At 34.9% G+C, this 19699-nt stretch overlaps 1 protein-coding gene across 23 annotated transcripts in view; it reads left to right on the top strand.

Moving 5' to 3' along the window:
• LOC128683299 (uncharacterized protein) overlaps positions 1-19699 on the top strand; it is a 171815-nt gene that overhangs the window by 73980 nt on the left and 78136 nt on the right. For 22 of the 23 annotated variants that reach the window (XR_008406270.1, XM_053768761.1, XM_053768758.2 and 19 more), the window contains 3 exons: positions 576-671; positions 2796-2967; positions 5333-5531. Coding sequence is in view for 22 of the 23 variants with exons in the window: in XM_053768761.1 (XP_053624736.1) it covers positions 576-671; positions 2796-2967; positions 5333-5531 (467 nt within the window). In the remaining variant the exon portion in view is untranslated. The remainder of the gene's footprint in view (positions 1-575; positions 672-2795; positions 2968-5332; positions 5532-19699) is intronic. The other variant, XM_053768765.1, reaches the window with a different exon arrangement.

Genomic DNA, 19699 nt, shown 5'->3' with positions numbered 1-19699 from the left:
AGTTCGTAACGAGTTTCAATGGAAAACATATTTGTTCGAAACTCATAATTTTTGCCTCTCCGTTGTTTTCCGTAGGTTTTGCAATTGATTTTAATTTTACATATTTTCTTATCTACTGCATTAATTTTCTAAAAAGACAGCCTTTCCCTAGAGTTTAACGACACGACCTTTAAGTGACGCCGATAAAATCTGTGACAAAAACCTAGTTCTTACATTAATTGATGATGCTTTAATTTTGTGAGCAGAAACTCAGTTTTAAAAGAAATCTAGCTCTAAACAAAATAAAACAATTTATTTTCTCCCACATAAATTGCCAGTTCAGACACCAAACCAAGTATACAGGATTTAGAAATTTATGTTCTTTCATAGTACATTTCTTCCGAATAGAATTGTGCAGTAAATAAAAAAAAATACTCTCTGTGCAAGAGAACTGACGTCAAAAAAAATTATAATAATTATTTATGTTATGATTATTTAATATCGTCATGATATTTTCATGTTATGTTTATTTATGTCATATTTTGTTTACTTTTTTATTATTTTGTGTTTGTTTTTTATTTTTTAAACTTTCTCAGCAATACGCAACCGAGAGACATATTATGAACGTTCCAGAGTACGCTACCGTCACGAAATTCCGTGAAGCCAAAGCCTTAGACCCCCAAGGGAGAAAGGTACGAGGTCACCCTGGTTTAACTAACCGCTTTGTTAACCTCTGCTTTCGACTAACGAGTTTGTGTTTGCGCACAGAAAGGAAAATACGTAACATTTCCATCGATAACCACTAATCATTACCAAGTTTGATTTTCAATTAATAGCTTTGTAGGTCGTAGTGTGGACTTACAGCTTTTATATTATCCGTGTCATCGTACGAGGCGACTAAAGGTGTATTCACGGCCTCGACAGCTGTTGGGGTATAAAATAATTACTAAATAGGGTTGACATCTGCAAGCCGAATTATTCAAATGCAATTATCCAAATTTTTATTCAAGTTCACTTTCTATCCGAACCGCATTTTGGAGCGTCAGTTTTACTTCCTGTTTATTTCTGTATGGAAGTGCTTGTAATGATAAACTAGTTCTCAAAACCCATTCTGCGCACTAAAGCTTAAAATGACGTAATGTTCAATTGTTATGATTAGCGATTCAATTGAGCCGGCTATTTCCATCTGCTCTGCTAAGAGTTGGCCATTTTTAATTAGTATAGTGGTGTTTAACTAACAAATCTTTATATATTTATTTTGCCTTTGCTGCTTTGCGATCTAAAATTTGCGATCACATATAATTATACTTAAAACCCTCCGGAACGGTCTACTTTTCTCATCAGTCTACCGACAGACACAATTTGCGATGCGATTAAGGTACCATCGATATCATTATCATTACATCATCGATCGTTGCTGATGTTAACTGAGTATCGAGTATGTTCATCAGCATGAATCGAGGTTTCTGATATTCGTAACAACCCTACCAACAGCTCTAGTCACCCCATTTCAATTCGATACTGACAAAGTAAAAGTTTTCAAATCGAAAATACGAAACACAAATGCAAGTTGCGGGGAACCTGTTCGAGCGAAAAAAAACTTAAGTTTCGAACGCAAATTTTAAATTATACTGCAACATTGTCAGTGGCCAGTACTACCTTTTACATTTTGCGAATAAGAAAAACGGAAAACAGAGTTTGAAATAAATGTCCAACCGTTCGTCGAGATCGATCTAAAAGCGCAGCATATGACTAAGTGAATCAAATATGATGGATTCACATTGTGGGCTTACGGTTATAGTTGCTGATATGCCTTTCCCGGTGATCGTTATGTGATTTCAATAGGAAGCTTCACAGACTCAGTAATTACCAGTGCAGTCAAAGCCGCTTTCAAAGGGTCTGTATTATGAGCGCAAGGCCCACGATCAACTCAGAATAAGTTACACGTTGTAACCCAATCAATGTATTTCAGTCAATTAAAAGAATTTCCAAGTATTTTTCAATGCTCGTCTCCAGCTTCTATGTTTTTGGCAGGGCAATGTTGACGTTGTTTTCTCATTGGTTTATCCGCTCATGGAAATTGAAAAATCTAGAAATGTGTACATGATTCGTTGGCTATTGACCGGTTCTAAAGAGCCACATGTCGTGTTTCTTTTCCCTTTGGTTGTTTGATTAATATTCTGTTTCATTTGGTTGGTTTTGTTGTTTAATTTATCTGAATTGTAATTATGAGTTTGTAATGGAAGTGCGATGGTTGCTGGGGCGAAGAAGTAATAAAAATTGGACTTTGATTTTGAGCACGACAGAAAATAGAAAAAAATATTATATTCATTTGTGTAGTTCTTCTGATGAGTTACTTGTTGTTATTACACTGCGATGTAATCACACCAGAGTGCGGCACCAGCTTTAGGTGTAATTTGACATTGACAAGTTATAGCATTGCAAATGTTATTAACTTGTGCATCTTGGCATTTTATTTTACACACTGAACCACAGACGTAAGAACATAAATGTTCTTCTATCTGTGCACTGAACATGTGTCTTAATGAGATGTCAACCGCTTTACTCTATTGATGTTATTTATGTAACATTTAAGTATTATTTTACATACTTTTTGTTATACCGTGCTTTTTGTTAACCGCGACGTTGGCAAAATCATCGTTTTGGCGAACGATGGAGCCATAACACAAGAAAACAAGAAGAAAACTTGTGCATCATTCACATGTTTGTTTACCAAATGTTCGCGTAATATTTTCTTTTCTCAAAGAAATTAGGTTGTGTTCATAAATAGTTTTGATAAGTAATTTTTGTTGTAGCCTCCCTTACCACGAGGCTACCCGCCACCGTCCAACGCCATGTTGTTCGACGATGACCCTGGCATCATGTCGGAGGTGGAGACAGCTTCGACTGGTTTCCGTAGGGGAGGCAAGCAAAGGTCGTCACTTCCCGTTGTCCGAACGCCGAGCAAAACGCTCGAAAGACCCCTTGGTAAGTACTCATAAAAAGTCCCTTCTTAGCTATTTTCTCTGCTCTGAACTGCTGAATATGGCTGGCCACGCCTAGTATTTATGAAAAAGTTCTGTATTCTTTTTAGGATATATATCACTTATTAACGTCAAAAATATATTTAAACTAAGTCTAAAGCGGATCTTCCAAAGAAATTTCAGCGATTTTTGCCTATTCATTCCTAAATGGACAGATGTAAACTCGACTAATACTTAGATGCATTGCGCGGAATTTTGTGGGTATACCCACAAAGCCAAATACTGTGGGTGGAAACCCATCTTTCTGAGTACTTAGCAAAAGGCAACCAGGCAAAGGTCCTTACGAGTTTTAGATTTGAATTTGTTCACTTTTCTTCATCCCGCTTAATGGTCCTGACGCTGCACACTTAAACTTTTTTTATGAACCAAGTTTTTGTTGGATCCAGAAGATATTTTTTACATTTAATCATGCTCTCTGTAATGTAATCTGTTTAAGCAGTAGATGATCGTGCTAGGGGGTTCCGAATAACGTTGCGTATCGATAGTTTCAATCATAAAAGGCCATACTATCGATAGTCTATCCAAACGTTTACGACAGTCTGTCGAGTGGCAACACTAGTTCCAAGTAAGTCCTTCTGATGATGCCCCAAGAGAAAACCTCAGTGTGCAATTACAATAAGCAGAAAGCAAATTACGTATCGACAGAGTATCGCGCAACTTCCAATCCAATTAAAAATATGCCACAATTTATCTTGCTGAAAATCTTGTTCATTCAGGGAGATGTTGATTTTAGAATTATGAGATGAATTGAGAGATTTTAGAGTTGTTGTATGCCGACATCTACATCTGTTTTCTCTTATATAAAATTGGACACTGATTGATTAGTAATATAAATTTTAAAACCTATCGTCTATGTAACTGTAAAAAGCTTCTTAAAATTTCTTCCAATCATTAGTAACGTACATTTTGATCACTTTGAGAATACTATTCCGCCACGACAAGTCATTTATTGCAACGTTTAGGTGTTTCTAGTCTAACATATTGTGAAAATTTGTTTTTTCCAGTTGTTCAAAATATTTCCAATTGTTGTTAAATTCAGTTCTCAAAGCAATAATATCGCACTCCCGTTAAAAGTGTTCAAGATATCAACTTTTTCAATAACTTCGAGAGAAAATTTGTTACATATCTACAAAGGAAACTTAAAATTTCTCTCTGATGCTACTCGTAGTTCAATAATATGCAAATACGGTTATTTTCGCTTTTAATAACGCTGAAAGATCTGAGCATTTACTTTAAGGATGCCGGAGAATGTGAAATTGAGGTAAGGAGTTGGGAAAAAGACCACGGTAACAACTCGAACTCGGAAACACGTTGTTGAGTTAGAAAGTAACCATCTAGTAATCACTTTCTGTTAAAAATATAATAAGATTTGATATCTTTTTGAGAAACAAAAAAAGGTGGTTTCTCAAAAAAATATCAAATATTAACAAAAAGTGATTACTAGAAGTTAATTGAGGAAGTACTCCAAATTCTTTAATAAAATGGGAGAATAATATATTTATTGGAAATTTATTTACATCAACATCAAAAGTCCTTGAAATAATCCTATTAGACAAAGAATGCTTATGAATACCACCCTCTTTACTCAATTATGTTATACTCAAGGCCTACTTTGGTAATATTGTTAGATATATTCGACGATTTCGCGGATATAATGTGTAATTAGGAGTTGCCTTCCCTCAAAGGACCTGATCTTAAGGACCTATCTACCGATATTGGAATTCCAATAACCTAATCATTCTAAATAAATTAATTAGTTTATCTAAATAAATTAGTTTAATCCGGTAATTTTTATTAATTTAAATGATATTGTGGGATTTTTTTTAACAATTAAATTTTGAACTTAGAAAATTCGTTTTTTTTTTGAAAAAACTAATTTGGTCATTGATTAATGTCTATGTTATAGCAAATTATTACGATTCTTTCGGTGGGGAAACCCATCCGTATTGATGTTCGAAATTTACATCGTTTAAATTAAATACAAGAAATGTAATTATTGAAAACTATGAAGAGATGAGAAAAGGTTCGAGGAGCTGAAATTACATGAACTGAATCTGTAGCAGTTCATAAACAACTGCACGTGTATGATTAACTTTTGATCTGAACTTGGTACAAGACATAAACTTAATAATAAGGTGTAGTAAGACAACTAAGACATGGAACTTATTAAAAGGGCTTAATAACGTTTTAAATGTAAGTTCTTTTTCGTCAAATTTATCTAACCGGCCAGTGCGTCTCGCGGTTTATAATTTTTTGTTGTATATGTTTTTTAATTCTTTATAAACACAAACTGCTCTTTTGTTTCCCAGGACTTGTTTTTCTGCAATACCGGAACGAAACGAAACGTGCTCTCTTACCGAATGAAATAACATCCATCGACACGGTCAAGGCTCTATTTGTACGAAGCTTCCCGAAGCAGCTCACGATGCAGTACATGGACAGTCCCCTGGTGAAGATCTACATCCATGACTCTTCGAAGGACATGTTCTACGAGCTCGAAGATGACAGGTCAGTGATATTTCCATACATAGGTATACCCACTTCGTGCGAAGCTTCCCGAAGCAGCTCACAATGCTACTGCATGTGTGTACTCACAGACAGTCTCCTATTGGAGGGAGATGCACATCCATGGCTCTTCGAAGGATATGTTGTGACATCTGATAAGATGACAGATCAGTAATGCTTTCTTAAGTTATGTACGTAGGTACCTAATATAGGCCCACTTCGTTCGAAAATTTCCGAAAAAAAGTTGACTTACCACAAATTTCCGAAAAAAAGTTGACTTACCACAAATTTCCGAAAAAAAGTTGACTTACCACTCAGATAGAGATCATTCAATATAACTTGCCTTTTCCGTAAACATTTCTTTTGGGTAACAATTATGAAATGATTTATGGGCGATCTCTGTCATTCTATTTTGTTGTCATTCTTGTAAAAAAACATGTATAATACAAATTAGTGTTAAAAGAAAAAAACTAAGCCTATTTTACCAACTATAATTTCTTTAAAAGAATATTTTACAATGACGTAAACCAACATGCAAAACTGAAATATTTGTCCAGGCAGCTCACCTAAATCTTGAATAATATCGAATATAATCTTTCAGACAAGATTGGATTCGCTTGTCCCTTTGGAGTCACAATGCTCAGTAATGACGATGTGATGTTTATTCCTTTTGAAGTCCCTCATCGTTTCCCGATAGGGTTTACTGTCAAAGCGTGTTATTGTATTCATAGAATTTTAATTTCCCTTCTTTATTAAAAAATATATTTAATCAACAAACCTAAAATATCAGTTTTGTTATGTATATATATATATATACCTCTATGTCTCATAAACAGTATGTGAAAAATATGTGTTTATATTGAAATTAGGTCATCGTGAACAAAACACGACCATGTTTAACGAAATAACAATTTCTTTTGTATCTATTAAAAATTTCATTGCACAAAATTTAAAAGAAAACACATCTAAACTTATACAGGGAGACTTTTTATACATTGGCACTATTTTGTCTACATGCTGTTCTATACAAAATTAAATGCCATAGGCAATTAAAAACCAAAGCCAATCAGCTGATTTTTTTTTCGCGGTTTCAAGTTTGCTTCCATACGAAAAGTTGTTCAGTACCATAAACTGAGCAAGTAGATAAAATAATACCAATGTATAAGACATCACCCTGTATACAAATGTTAAACTTGAATGGTGGTGCTTCATCGCTACATAATAGAAAATAAAGTCACCACTGCGCGTCTGTCTGGTTCTAAACTTTCTTCTTTCAAACCACGCCGTCGCATATTTTTACATCTATTCACAATTTATTCCCGACAGTTTATAGACGTCATGCGAAGCCGGGTCGCGTCGTTAGTCCGTAAATGAGTTAAGCAGACAAAGTGGTGCTAATATCCTCTCTTGTTTGTTGTTTGAATTGGATAATCATGCAAATGGCCATACCGCAAGCCACAAAGCCATGTTCAACCTGCCGACAAGTTGTTCTCATGTAATAATTATTTATGCATGGATGTGAACACGCCTTAAGCAAATCCAAGGTAACTGTAAAATTGATCATTATCATTTTATTACAACCTTAAACTCGACACTACAATTATTTAATCTGTGCATCACTTTCCCTAGCAGGGATTAGGAAGCGATCGAATATTCATGTACTAAAGACTGAGCAGTGTCTAACATGTGCTATATCTATGACACATAACACGGATTGGTCATATTAAGTAGTACAGTCAACAGCACAACACTACCCAAATTAATTGCAAATTCTTCGCTATTGCCTTATCGTAAAGACATTGATCTTTATAATAGTCTAAGGGGTCTAGACCTGACTTTACAGTACAATCAGTTGCCCAAAATACGACCAAGAACACTTTTGCTTGTATGATAGTGATGTCTTCCAAGGTCACTATACTACTAATACTATTTTGCATTCCTAAAGTATAACTATTAAAGAGAAATAATAAATATATATTTTTATAATAAAATGCAAATATTTAACACAATGCTTTTACTGTCGGTAGTGAAATCTTGTTCCAAAGCGTGACAAAAAGAATCACGTCTGCTCAGTAAACCGTTAAGGAGTTCCCACATCGGGAGCTCAATCGGTGGACGAAGTTTATATACTCGTATGTGATTCGATTTTCGAACTACCGCTTTTTAAAAACATTGTTTTCTTACATAAACATGTTAAAAATTTACCGTTGTCTGTTTTGTATATTCTAAAACTTCTATAGGCCCCATAAGATAACTTGTAGACCATCAAAAACCTAAACAATATTCGCTATCGATGCCAGACCTCACCTGCCGATTTCATAGTCTACGGCGAAAGATATGACACAATAGTATACATAGTTGCATGTAATATATTATATAATTATAATAAATTAGATACAACTAACTGAAAATAGCGGCCCAAAGCCGCGAGGGTTTCCGTATGCTCCTCCAAACTTCAATTCGGAGATGGCACCCCACGATGATGAGTTGCCTGTAGGAATGGTAGCAAACTGCAAGCAATATATATTTTTGGAAGAACCAACGGTCTTATAAGGAGTATAAATTAAATAATAATACTAATGTAAACGTTTCAACTGTATATTTGACTGTATATTTCTTAGCAGCCAGATTAGAATATAAAATTTTAAATACAAGAGCCCATAGCGATGAATATGAACTGATTGTAGCAAACTTCTAGATTGCGTTTCGGTTTACCTTTCGAGAACTACTGAGCTATCTTGAAAACTTCACTTGGAATATACATTTTTAGGGTGAGTTGCACCAGTCAACTTTGACGTCGACTTCAACCCGCGCGCCGCTGACTTTTAGACAAAAGTATTCACTAATAATCATAACAATTTTGCTACTGACAAGAATATCATCCTTGTCAATAGACAAGGATGATATTCTTGTCAGTAGTCAAGTAAAAAATTCGAACACCGCGCACAGTAGAGGCAGTGAGAATCTTGGGTTCCGACATTAAATGGCTGAGGAAGAAACTGGATTATCGCTCACTACATACTTTAATTATGTCACCATAGTTGGAGCCGAGCATGAAACAAGACACAGCACAACATTTCGTCAACACGTACTCTCTTTTTTATACTATATGTGTGTACGGGCGAAATACCTTCCTTTGCAATCGGGTAAAAAGAGACAGCGTATGTAATTGTATGTGTCGTGGTAGGCCTTCAGGTGTTAGGCACACCTCACCACCCGGCTAGGCAAAGACGTGCAATTTGAATAATTGCATTAATTGGGACTAACAGCCATATTGATTGAAACCATGTAACATTTTTTCCACACTAATAAATAATGTCATTGCCGAGTATGGGCACATTTTGTTTAGATCGAGAATTTAATTGATTATTCCAATTTGAACAACAAATTTCAATGTATACGTTGCGATGAAGTTAATCCAGATGACAATTCAACATAACCAAATTAACCAATGTGGTAGATGGTAGAGGTTTGTGGTCCTGGTTTATATTAATTTGAAATCAATATATATTAATTATTTAATTATATTAATTTGACGTCTAACTCATCCCATTTCCGTAATCATCCCATCCTAACTCAACCTAAATATCGTGTAATTTTCGCTGCGCAAAATTTTCTATCTCTCCTAATAGTTAGCTGGAATGCTTTAAGCATTAAGTTTACCGTTTGTTTATCAGTATTTATTTCAGTTATTATTTCGAACAATAAATAAAATATCTTAAAAGATAGCTCATTCCGAATCGATCCTCACTTATTCCGAAGCAAAGATTCTTCAATAAACGTATGGATAACATCTGAATGGCATAAGGTATAAAAATAATCTCTCAATCGCCAAGATTGTGCCTCGAACAATGCATACAATTGTTGGTGTGAGACAGGCGATGGAAGACGAAACATGAGTAGGATGAATGGGACATAGGATGAATACGGAACAAGCCGTTCCAGCTTACGTAACAAATACGGTCTTTTGAAATCCCGGATACAGTTTTATTTCAATCCCCGAACGTTTCCCAATCATTCGGTTTCGAAAACTTTTACATGTTTTAATTGAACCGACAGAAAAAAATTGTTTCAAAAGCCGCCTGAAACGAAATTTTACTTTCATTCACGCTCGATGATGTAAAAGCCATGTCCCATTGCTCCGCTGCCATTCGTTGACGGATCAACGCAGAACAACGTAGAAATTGTATAGATTTCCGACATACGTAACGTATATCACTGACAAAATCTATAGAAAACAACGGAGCCACAACTTGGTGCGTCACGGCAACGGATCACGACTGAGCAATGGGGCGTGGCTCTGCTACTTTGTACAAACACGACGTTCGTCGAAAAAAAAAACGCTAAGAATTAATGGTTTTTTTTATTGCCTATTTATGAGTCCCACTGCTGGACAAAGGCAAGTTTTATATTTACACTGTCAAGTTTCATTATTGTATTTATTAATTTTAGTGCCATCTGTTGGTACTTAGTGCAATTACTTTTCATTAGTTCGTGAAGAGTGCAGCTTGCTTGGTTGTACGCGCACTTGTCTGATCGACTGTCTAATGCCAGACTAACTATATCAGACATAATCGTGGCGAGACGACATACGTTGCTTAAAACTATGCCCCTTCGTCATACAATTAACTGTGCTCCATTGCTCCGTCCGTTGTTTTTACATAAGTTTTGACACTGACGTGCGTTTACGTACGTTACGTTTCATAAAATTTTTGCGTTGTCCGAGCTTTGTATGAACCTCATGAAATGATAATAATGTACGTTGCCGGTATTTCCGTTTTTCCGCTTCCATTCTCGGCCGTAATTTTACGACCAACCATCAGTTCACCCCCCTTCGAAAATGGTGTTGTTGCCTATAAGTTGGCCAAGCTTTTTACCATGGGGTAAAAAGCTTGGCCAAGTTTTTTCGAGTTAACTATGGAGTTAACTCGTTCAGCGACGAGAATATGAAGTACTCCAATTCCGGAATAGTGTGTAGTTTGATAACTATATATTTCAACGTTTTGTACATCTTGTTGAGTTTTCGGAAATGGTTCGAAAGTATTATGCTTCAAAGCGCTTAATTTTGTCCTGCGAATTTCTGCTCTCTCGCCTGGCCACTGCCACAGGTAAACGTATTTAAATACGTGTCGAATTTCCAGTAGCTATTAATTACTCAGGTGTTTCCCCATAAAATTCATTTAGCACAGGATTCGAGTGAAATAGGATAATTGCCATAATTGAGTTACAAGATACCAACCGAACATAATTACGTATATATATATTGCAGGTTAAATAAATGCTTGTAAAAGGCTAACCTTGCACCGTAATGTTGCACCGTCAAATTTGACGTGGATTTTAACTTTGCGTTTTTCTGCGCACGTGATAGTCTACGTCAAAGTTGCGCTGGAACGGCTGGAACCCAGCCAGACAGGGAATGAAAATATGCATGGTAGTAAGTACTTCAATGCCTACTAATTCCATGCAAATGTGTCAAAGAATTGTTCTTTTTTATATGTAAAAAAGTCATAGTTACAGATTTGTTTTTTTTTTATTTGTACTCGCCATAGTGCGCATGCGTGTAATTGTTAGAAAGATTTGAATAGAGAATACAATTTCAAAGCCCAGGTTCACGGGTTTTTTTTTTAATTTTTTTTTGTACAATGTAAAAACTGTGGTAAAAGCAGTACAAAGGAAATATAACAAGTAAAAAAACAAAACGGTATATAAAAGCTTACGCTAAGCTTAGCTTGAAATATGGAATAATATATAAATAATAAATAATGTATGCTATACATATAGTTATATCTCCACGGTCAACCATAACCTACTTTGTTTGTAACAGACGATTATATATATATATATATATATATATATATATATATATATATATATATATATATATATATATATATATATATATATATATAAATATTCCCTTAAAAATCTTACCCTGAACAAAGGAAAATGAACAAAAACTTCATTATAAAACTGATATCTACCACTGCTGATACTATCACCATAAAGTTCCCCATTTGTTTATAAGCTATGTCTGTACAAGAGTGTATGTTTATTAAATAAATATTATATATAGTCAGGTCCTAACGTCCTACGTGAAAACGGGACGGAGCTTAATATAGCCTTGGAGGGCGGGCGCCTTTCCGTTTACAGTACGCTGCTGCCTGTAGACCCATCCGTACAACTGAGCGTAGAACATTCCGTACAGGTCCTGTTCTGAAGTTAGTGGTTCGGTTCGAGACATGAGACCTAGTAGAAGCTTCACCCATATACACGACTATCGGTGCCCGTGAGTGATTTATATTTAATTTTTCTATTTTACATTTTTATAATGTTTTCGCGTGATTTTTCGCGCCGTTTTTGACTTGTGAATTTGCTGCGCGCACAGTATGTGTTGATGTATAGATAATATTTTTAAAAGTAAACTTTTATGAATAAAAATGAAAGATGAGTGCCCTGGGAGTTGGTGGGAGTATTATGTGCAGGATATTAAGATTTAGATTGATTAAACCTGTTGTGGAATGATGGATGCTTTGACGTTAAATATCATCATTATTTCAGGTGTTTTTGCCCATTGTTGGGCCTATGCCCAACAAGACCTTTCATATATTTAGTGTTTAACCCTCGTTCCTAAAAAGGTGCTGGTGTATACGAAAAAATATGCTCATTTCCAGTTCCTAATAAAGGTGGAAAATAGGATGTTGCCTGTTGTAGTGACAATCTTCTTTCAGATGTTTCTAAACATATTTTTCGCTTGTGCGATGTTTTTGTACTAGCTGTGCCCACGTGCTCCGCTCGTGTACGAATTTCAGGATATCTAGATAGCTTTCCTTATCAATAGTGGCTACAAAATAAAAATATTTTAAAATTGATGAACTGTGAAAATTGTGTAGTAAGTAATTTTATTACGCGGAAAAAAAAAATACATCAAACTTTATAATTTACCGGACTGCCCAAAAAGGGAGATTTGTTTTCAGGACTCAAGTTTATATGTATGTAATGTATATGTTTTTATATATGGATTAGAGTTTCTTCATTCCAATTTAACTCTTAAACGCCTTATCAGATAACAATGTGTGAGGTATCAATAGATTCCTTACATTACCCGGCGAGACATCGGTTATGTGACGTCATTATAAAATCAATATGGCGGATAATGACGACAAGCTGAAAGATAAAATTCATAAGAGTATAATCGAGTGGGATATGAATTTTAAAAGTGGATTAAAGGTGATTACAAAAATGTATAAAATCTATATGTTTAACCCTATATCTGTTTGAAAATTAATTAAGGCGATAACTGCTCGCAAACCAGTGCCACCTCACATTTTTATTAATTTCTTTTATGTACTAAAGAATGTTAAAAAAATATTTTAACAAATTATGCCACAATGCGTAAAGGATTTAAGTAGCTTTCTACTTAAATCCTTTACGTAGTGTGGTATAAACAAAATGTTTTTCAATTTTCGCCAAGAAACAAGAGAAAATAATAAAAATGTGTCACGTCAACAGTAAACTTTGACGTTGTCTTTAACCTGCGCCGAGAAACGCAAGGTACCTACTCCGTTTTGTGTAAACGTCAGCGGCGCGACAGGTCAACGTCAAAGTTGACTGTAAGTCGGCTTAAATAAGAATAATTAATATATAATGATTATTTAGCTACTTAGTTCCAAGAATTGTGAACGTAATTCACGACCCCCTCCCACCCTCTCTTACCCCTTATCACACTCATTATACACGATGTAATTTATAATGATGCCCAAAAAACAAAATCAAATATACCATTTAATATAAATTAAACTACCTTCAAATAATTATAACTCGGCTGTCTCTCTCTAACTCGTCAACCTCGGTGGCGCAGTGGTAAGGTTCTTGCCACTGAACCGAGAGGTCCCGGGTTCGATCCCCGGTCGGGTCATGATGGAAAATGATCTTTTTCTGATTGGCCCGGGTCTTGGATGTTTATCTATATATGTATTTGTTATAGAATATAGTATCGTATTATTGGTATCCCATAACACAAGTCTCGAATTTACTTTGGGGCTAGCTCAATCTGTGTGATTTGTCCTGATACTTACTCGGGCTGTACAATAACATCACCTTTCATAAACATCTTTTCGGAATCTTTATCCATTCCCATTAGTAATGTACTTAAAACATAACAAAGCTGAAGACAAAACAACGTTTATTTATCTTCAATGTGTAGGAGATGGTAAATACTTATAGATCGGCCTTTATTTAATTAATAAATACATTACACTTGGTAATGGAATAAAATAATCACATCGTGTAAATTTTTATTATAATGAAGCGCGTTGCCGTTGCCGACCCTATTAAAACAAAACAAGTCTAAAATGAGTAGACCCTTATCCAAAGTCTTTGAGTAGATACTATAGTCGATAGGTACAACAAAACTGACAATTCGTCGTAAAAAAAATACGCATAAAAAACCAAATTAGGTGTGCAAATTAATTTACAATTTACAAAGTTACGAATTCATGGCGAACAGCTTGTGACAAACAGACATATGGTAACCGAAATGTTATTTTGTGATGCCACAACTTATTTATCTATATGTTCGGAAATCAAAACTACTCCGTGTGGGAAAATGTTGTATACTCCTATGGCCAATGTTAGTTCAGACATTTTCTTAGCAAAAGTTGTGCTTTTTTTGAAGGTTTTGCGATGGATGAGTTTTGTTCTTGATTATTCCGTATTTTTCAAACAGACTCCCAAGGCACTATGAATCATTCTGATGTGAATAATTCTACATTTTCATCCATCTCTATTACATCTTAAGTAACAGAAATCTAGATACTATTAAATATACAACTTACTACCTTATATATTGAGGATATGTATGATATTTGTTTTGATATTTATTTAATACCTTAGTTTATAATAATGATTATTATTAGTCATGATTTTACACAATTAAGTCTTGTTATCCGAGATTTTATAATCACCAGCATAATTTAAAAATACCGCCACTAAAACTTTAACCTCCTTGCCTTGTAAATGGTTAAAAATTACTGGAAATTTATATTGAGGTAATTTAACGTACAAAATAATCGGATATTTCTGTATGACTCAAATTAATTAAATAAGTACGCGGCTTTTTTACAAATTTTTTTCCGGGTTATTTTCATTTTTCGTAATACCTGTCTGTAATCAAATTTTGTAAGTTAATTTTGACCCACTTCCATTTGAAATGAAAATTTACGTACATATGTAAATTGCACGGCTTTGTAACATGGTGTTGACGGGGCTGGTTGGCACACTATAAAAACACACAGCATCAAACAGTTTAATTTTTACTTTGTCAACTAATGAAATGCGAAAATATGTTCTCATCACGTTTTATCTACTCATTCGAGATTCGATTGCATGAGACTCTATGTTCATAATATATGTCCTATTCAAAACTCATAGGCAATATTTTGCCTACTAGACATTTTAAAGTCGGAAAAGTATTGTACTCGCTGGCGATGCTGGTCCGGGAGTTAAGGGCTAACTTTATTATCTAATAATATTGAGTTGCACTAATCAACTTTGACCTTAATTTTATCCTGCGCAGAGAAACGCAAAGTACGCCATTTTGTCTAAACGTCAAATTGTTTTTTTTTTAGTTTCGTAAATGGACGTAGGTACGCACTATTCATGCATTTTGTTTAAATACCACAGAGCTGAGTTTACATTACAATGTAATTGTGTATACAGATGTGCTGTCAACTGTAATTAAATTACAATGGCATTCAAATGAATTGATCTATAGAATGGTCGGACATTATCCTGGGCAAACATCAAAGCCTGATCGTATTCATTACAGTGTGAAAGCACCTTTGTCGCGCTGCAAGTGAATATTACTCGGGAGACTACATAAATATATAACCACAAAGTAAACATGTGATTAGTGCTAAAGCGATTTGCGATGGAATTAGGCGCTTGAGGCGGTGGTGTATGAAAGGGTTTCCAGCGCAGGCTTTTTTAATGACAGCCATAGCATTGTAGGTGAATTTCACGAGCTTTAGAACGCGGCGTGTAGTGTTTCATTTGAGTCCGACATTTTTTTAATTATACATTTATACAATTAACATTGTACTAGTACTTTACTTATTTATAAAATAGGATATAATATAATTAAATTGATTACTGTGTATGGTACAATTTAATAAACACTAAAGAGAGCCCGCGGCGGAGTTCACAACGCTCATGAAATTCGCCCTGAAGTGGTGAACCGTTTTGTTAGGGTGTGTAACGTTATCGAGCCAGGATACTATTGAAAAAGAAAACAGCTTTAAATTCAAAGCAATAAAGAAAACAGATCGTCACGGAAATTAAATTCACCAAAATTGTTTTTATCCTTATTCTTACATATTATAAAACAAAGTCATCTCCTACCTCTGTCTGTCTGTTCGCGAGAAAGTCAAAAATGACTGCACATTCATGCGGTTTTCACCAATGCATAGCGTGATTCCTGAGGAAGGTATGATTTATTATGTTTACCCGAAAGAAGCCGGGACGGGGCGCTAGTTATTAATAAAATTACGAATTTTGGTAAAATTTGTGCATTTGTACAAAGCTCACTTTTGATACAATCGAAGATTTAAATATTATAGAAACGTGTCTAGTTTTCAAATAAATGGTGAGATATTTCATTAGACATGAGATATGTCTTGAGAATTTCAAATTCTCCATCAGTTGACCCAGGCGTTTGGAATTCCGCAGGTCCATTGTCATACCTGCAGTTCTTTTATGATCAAGTTTATGATATATACCACGTACCTAACTGTCTACTAACTACCACTTAATTGATTCCACGCCACGTACGCAGTCGTTGTGCCTGGTTTCCAGATTAATTCAAAGTCAAAGCTATTTTTATTTTATTTTAATTACTGTTAGAACATTTAAGTCTTCGGTGACATAGTAATTTTTATCTACCTATTGATTTCATCTGTATAAATTAAACAATTGTTCTTAAGCATTTATTCAGAAATCAAACCTTCGTAGGCGCTTTTCATGTCATATTCTAAATTTAATAATATTAAAGATAAAAACTATTGGTATTTCGGGACGATGAAGAAGACAGCTCGACAAATATTCAAATTTTTTTTTGGCAGTAACTTTTGTATAAAATTGATAATAATTAAACATGACTAGCTTTGTATATCAACATTTTTTGTATACAATTTTCTCACGCCACGGAGGAGATAGCACGATTCTTAGATTCGCCACTATTTCCGCGTTCGAGTGTTACAATTGTATTTACAGTATTAGTGAGAATCAATCCCATTAGTTCAGTCAACAGTGTACTCGACAAACGGATTCGAAATCCGATTGTTCGATTTTCATTTATTCGAGTACCATTGATCCACAGTTGCAATGAACAATGTCTAAATACTATGTATTAATTAACACCAGCTAAATAATTAATTTTGTGAAATATTAGATATGAAATCTTTTAAAACCAAACTTTATATATATATATATATATATATATATATATATATATATATATATTTTAAAGGCTTATTTCCATAATTTATCGTAAGATATGTTAACAAATATGATGCCAGTCTTGGCAATAACACATGCGATAAGAAGAAGAAGACTCCAAAAACTTGTACTCGACTGATTTGATGGCAGCTTCCGATGAAGCCGTCGATGGCAAGAATATTTAGCACCCAATAGAGCACGGTAGGATGGTATATTTGCCATCGACACGCAATGAAGAAGAAGATAAGCATATTTCCGATTTTCACTAACACTTACGTGTGTTATGACGACCTCGGTGGGTCTTGGATGTTTATCTATACATGTATTTGTTATAAAATATAGTATCGTTGAGTTAGTATCCCATAACACAAGTCTCGAACTTACTTTGGGGCTAGCTCAATCTGTGTGATTTGTCCTAATATATATTTATTAATATATTTGAAAGAAATATAGTGGTGGTGTATTGTATAAGACGCTCGCCTGTGGACCGAAAAGTCCAGGTTCGAATACTATTTGTGCCACAAGGGTTTGCATAGCAATCTGCCTCATGTATAAGTAGTAGTTTTCATAGATCACCTCTTGCTTCCGTTGAAGGAAAACATCGTTTCATCAATTTGAAATGTGTGGCTCTTGTTCTAGAAGTTAAGGTGAGAATGATAGAAAATTGCAGCTTCAATATTTAAATATAAATATTTAAATATTAGGCATTTTTTGTCTTTTTAGGTCATTGGGACATCACAGTCGAGATTGAAACGTCCACTCGAAGATATATACATGTATTTGTTATAAAATATAGCATCGTTGAGTTAGTATCCCACAACACAAGTCTCGAACTTACTTTGGGGCTAGCTCAATCTGTGTGATTTGTCCTAATATATTTATTTATTTTATTTTATTGTCTCAAGACTTGCAAGATTCAGAGCCATCATCGTGTATTGTTGAGCAAAATTTTACCAGCATCTAATGTCGATAATCTAATGTGGCACCGTCCAGCGATGCGAGTGACAGCCCTTAACGCAAAATAATAAGAGCATATAGCTATGCTTCTTTATCAGGTTTATTTAAATTTCTTTATCAGGTTTAAGTTTAGTTTTCATTCTTGGGCCCGGAGGATCCGATTTAGAAATATTAGTTTATTTCAGAGATGATCAACTATGGTTTTGCGACATTGGTTGACGTTAACCCTATACGGGAATGTTGTCGTTGAGCACAAGCCTCTACAAAATGCCTGGTATGACATGTACGAGAGGATGTGTAATAACCTTATTCTGAGGCATAAACCACCCCATACTTCGTTTAACAATTCCTGACCATTAATAGTGGACGGGTTTTGATTTAATTAACAGCACATCTGGCTTTTTAGTAATCAAAATGTTTCATTAACGCATGAGGGTTTTTCTGTTACGTTTTAATTTGTGCCGTTATTTTCGATGTCTTGTGACCCACGCATCGACAGCGGTATTTTGGACGTCGGATGAAGGAGCTCCTCATTATTTATGAACGAATGGATAGTGAATCTAAGAAATCTTCTATTAAGAATGTAACTCGAAGTAAATTTTATTATTTTAGATTTGATAGTGTATTTTCAACAAAAACATATTTACGCATTCCTTACTATCCTCACTGGTAAGAGTGTAAAAACACTGAGGGTTGCACCACTCAACTTTGTTAACGGTTAACTTTAGTCTGCGCAGAAGAACACAAAGTACGCCATTTTGTCTTAACGACGTCGCACAGGTTTAAGTCAACATCAAACTGGTGCAACACAAGTGTAGGAATGTGTACAATAATATGGACAAGCTATTTAAGTCTTGAGTTCAAAGACAGGAGTGGCGAAACTCGAAAGCCATATTTAGTTGTACGCCGTGCTTGTTTTGATGTTGCATGAATTAAGATTTAATAGTGTTATGTTGACAGTCTGTCGCTATTGAGAATAGTCCTCATTTTATACCCCTATAATAAATGTCATGTTCCCCTGTAATAAATACAATTAAAAATCAATTCTGTGTTCACGTCATTTCCGTGTCATTCAAGTACCCTAACAAAATGTACAAAGCTCCCAGATTAATTTAATAAGTGCCAGTCTACCTTCCCATCTGCACTGCGCACTTTCCAAGTGGATGGAGTGGAACTTCCTCATTCAGGAGGAAATCCGGTTATCGGTAAAAGGTTACGATTTTACAGTCTTTTAACTTACGACTCTGACGAAATTATTGGGTCTTTCGGTTGGACGATTTTTAGTTCAACGCCGGGGAATAAAACTCAGTTGAATTTTGTACCTATTATAGCTTCAGCCGTGCAAAAAGTGTGATTTAATACGAAACTTGAATCGTTTCTTTCGCTTCTTTAGTGTTAGAGCTTTCATTACAACTATTCTGATTTTTCGCACGCTAGCAATGAAGTCTATTGGTGTATCTCCGAGCGTTTCCGCCGTCATTATTACCCGTTAATTTTCTTGAGGAAGTAGTCATTTCCAAAATTAATCATTCGTAGAATTGACCACAGTGCAGATTAATGATTTTAAAGTAAGATAGTAAAACTGATTCTTGTTTTTGTTAAAATTGGAAAAATACAATGACGCGCTGCCGCAGCGGTCGAACGCTAAAAACCCATGAACAACTTTGACATGTCTTTTGAAGAGTTGCATGCACTGAACATACTCTTTAAAGTATGTGCAA

The sequence above is a fragment of the Plodia interpunctella genome, chromosome Z (genome assembly GCF_027563975.2).
Source record: "Plodia interpunctella isolate USDA-ARS_2022_Savannah chromosome Z, ilPloInte3.2, whole genome shotgun sequence".
Classification (NCBI taxonomy): domain Eukaryota; kingdom Metazoa; phylum Arthropoda; class Insecta; order Lepidoptera; family Pyralidae; genus Plodia; species Plodia interpunctella.
Note: the sequence above shows the minus strand (reverse complement) of the source record. Positions and strands in the feature narration are given on the sequence as shown.